A 3,221-nucleotide genomic window follows, 5' to 3' on the forward strand; every position below is an offset into this window, starting at 1 on the left:
GACACCCGAACGTGTCCTCCACGTCGGATCCGATAGGCAGACCCATACCAAATCTCTTCAAATCATCCACAACCCTCGGTCGACCTGCCATTTTCCTTGCCTACTTTGTCTATGCCACCCAATCACTAGCTCTGCCGCTGTCCCCAACCCACAGCGCCGCCATCATCGATCCCAAATGCCTCTCGTCCGTTCTTGACACCCCGAACGCTATCCTGCTACATCCTACTCCTCCGGAAATACACCTTGCCATCTTTGTGTTCGACAAAATGTTTGAACTATTTTTTTTTTGATTCTTTTGCTCATTTGTAGGCAAACAGTGTATGAGCAGGATGATGAATTTGAGAACAAGGAGCTTGATAAATTCATTTACATGGATTTCGTGGATTTATTGGATCTAGACGTCGAAGATGCTGACATTATGTTGATGGTTAGCATCCAGGAAGAAATGGAGAGGCAAGTGGAGCATGTTTTGAACTTCAAGGGTTCGATAAAGGGCAAGATAGTTGTTGCCTGGGATGCAACTACGCCGTCAACGGGCATAACTAAACAATGGGATACTACCTTGCTGATAACATTTATTACCTGATGAGCGGCGTTCGTGAAGACTACATCCAACTCCCAAGGTAAAAAAATGATGTCTCTTTGCACAAATGCAAGAAGGTGCTAGGAAGGATGTGGAGAGGGCATTTGGAGTGATCCAAGCTCAGTGGGGTATTGTTTGTGGAGTTGCAATGATGTGCGACCGGAGACATTGTGCCAGTTGTTGACATGTGTTGTGTAGTCTTGCACAACATGATTGTGGAGGATGAGGGCTAAGGGGCAACACACACACACACACACACTCTCTCTCTCTCTCTCTCACACACACACACACACGCACGCACGCACACACACACACACACACACACACACACACATGTCTGCCTCTTGAAACAAGATGCAGAGCATCTTGTGAACTTTCTAAAAATGCATCGACAAACTTCGAGATCAACAGATACATGTGCAACAACCGAATGATCTTGCCGAGCATATGTGATTCCACAATGGAAATCATTTAATTTACATTTAAATTATGCACTCTAGATAATTTACAATTGAACCATGTATTTGCTCTCTGAATAAATTTTATTTGTGCGTTAAATTCATTGTTACGTGTATTTGTATGGTCAAATGATGGATGTGCATGTCATTGCATGCGTTTGAGGTTTTAGAAGTGGGGATGTGGTTGCACGGGAGAACATATAGGGGGTGGCTTTGTCCTTTCCCGTACGCTTCCAAATGCGCCTCCGTGAATATATAGGGGCTCATATTAGCCCAGTTGTAGATGCTCTAACCTACTAATTAATCAATAATGATTGTGATTCCCTAATTAGTTTGGTGTTAAATTTTTTGATTAGATTTTATTCCCGTGAGGAGACACTAATGTACGACAATTACTAATAGGTAGGAGTTATTATTATTTCTTCTGACACTTGCACTTGTTGTTTGGACTTGGTGGTTTGCTTTTATTTTTTATGGTGGTAAAAAGGGTGTATTACTCAAGAGCAAAGAGGTTCATTCCTACACTTAAGGATATTGCCCTGTCTAGATTGGATCCAGACAACAGTGTGATCCTCCCGACAACCAAAGTTTGCAAGAACATGGCTAATTTTATTTTGCTCCCTAGAAATATGAGCAAACAAAGACTCTCTTTCACCCATGAGACTATTTACCTCCTTCACCACCATGGCGAAAATCTGTTTAGAACCGTTCAACTGAATGATTAACCACTTCAGTTAATTAGTTCATGGAATTGAGCTATATGCACATCTAGCTAGCTTGATTGCTATTTTTTTCACAAAGAGAGAGAGGAATACCTCTGGGTTATGTTTCTGCATCAATCATACATGCTGTCATCTTTATTTCATAGTTTGAAGCATTATGAAATATAAGACAAAATCCCACTCAAAGGCGAATCATCAGAGATCATATTGCTAGATCGTCATCCAAGCTTGTTTGCTATTCGTTTCACCGTTCTCTTTCCTTCGGTAAATATATATATGTGTGGCGTGGAAAAGCTACTATGCATATATACTTACATACCTTTGCCTCAGATGTTGGATTCAACACTCCGCAGTGCTCCTCTTTTGCCTCCTGGTACCGCTCTAGTATTGCCTCCATTCCACTGATGAAGGCAAAAAAATAAAATAGAAACACATCCAAACTATGAGAGGATGAAATTAAGTAACTGATACGTAGAGTATTGAGAGGGTGCGGGAATAAATTGTTTAACTAACAGACCTGGAGCTCGCGAAGTCATAGAGGCGACCCGTGCTGGAGAAGACGATGAGTGCGAGATCGGCGTCACAGAGGATGGCAAGCTCCCGGGCCTTCTTCATCAGCCCTCCGCGCCGCTTGGAGAAGGTCACCTGACGGTTCGTTGTGTTGTCGATCCTCTCAATCGCAATCTTCCCCCTCCCCATCTTCTTCTTCTTCTTCTTCCTCTTCTTCTTCTTCTCTAGATCTTTCTCCTGCCGGCTGGCCGGCCGATTGAGGAAAGTAATTAACAACCGATGGAAATTGAGCTAAGCTAGAGGCTGCTAATTGTTTCTTCTCTACTATCTGGGTGAAATCTAATCTAGCTAGTTGAAGCTTTCCCCCCAGCTGCTACCTGATCCAGCTAGCTATTTTTGTATTGTTGGGCTTGCTTGTAATGGTCTGCAAACCAAAAGGGATCGAGAGGCCCCATGTGATGACAACACTAGCTAGGCTTAAACAACTGCTCAATACTATTTTAATTGTAAATTAGGTTAATGAATGGCCCACTACATACTATTTTCCTCGGTGGTTGCGACAAGGACATCCATAATATATATATTGTTGTGACTGTTCATAGATTAAATTTTTGGTACGAGGATAGCCTATGGGCTTTGGATATGCCATTGCCATAAAATATGGCGTCAGCTACCAAGCCAGACGCTTTTTGTTCGAACCGTTGAAACAGACTAGCGTTGTGTTAGCTACCTATTCAAAGTTGTAGATTTGTTTCTAACTGAGGTTGGAGTGGTAAAACCTGCTCCATTTCGTTCAGAGGCAAGTGGTTTCTGGTTTGTCACTTTCTTCAAAACCTTGTGGTCATACCTGGTAATATATGGGTGTACACTTTCCTGGAAATGGTGCGCTCCTATCTTGTAATATGTGGGTGTATCTCGACACATTACGACGTAATTTGTAAGTGGCAC

General features: G+C 42.5%; 1 protein-coding gene across 2 annotated transcripts in view; it reads right to left on the minus strand.

The window, feature by feature from the left end:
- The window catches only part of LOC119341282 (MADS-box transcription factor 25-like), an 11,050-nt gene extending 8,588 nt beyond the window's left edge, over window positions 1-2,462 (minus strand). For both annotated transcript variants that reach the window (XM_037613163.1, XM_037613162.1), the window contains exons 1-2: window positions 2,281-2,462; window positions 2,083-2,164 (exon numbers count right to left, since the gene is read on the minus strand). In XM_037613163.1, the coding sequence (XP_037469060.1) occupies window positions 2,083-2,164; window positions 2,281-2,462 (264 nt within the window). The remainder of the gene's footprint in view (window positions 1-2,082; window positions 2,165-2,280) is intronic.
- Between the last annotated feature and the right edge of the window lie 759 nt (window positions 2,463-3,221).

The sequence above is a fragment of the Triticum dicoccoides genome, chromosome 7B, assembly GCF_002162155.2.
Source record: "Triticum dicoccoides isolate Atlit2015 ecotype Zavitan chromosome 7B, WEW_v2.0, whole genome shotgun sequence".
NCBI lineage: Eukaryota > Viridiplantae > Streptophyta > Magnoliopsida > Poales > Poaceae > Triticum > Triticum dicoccoides.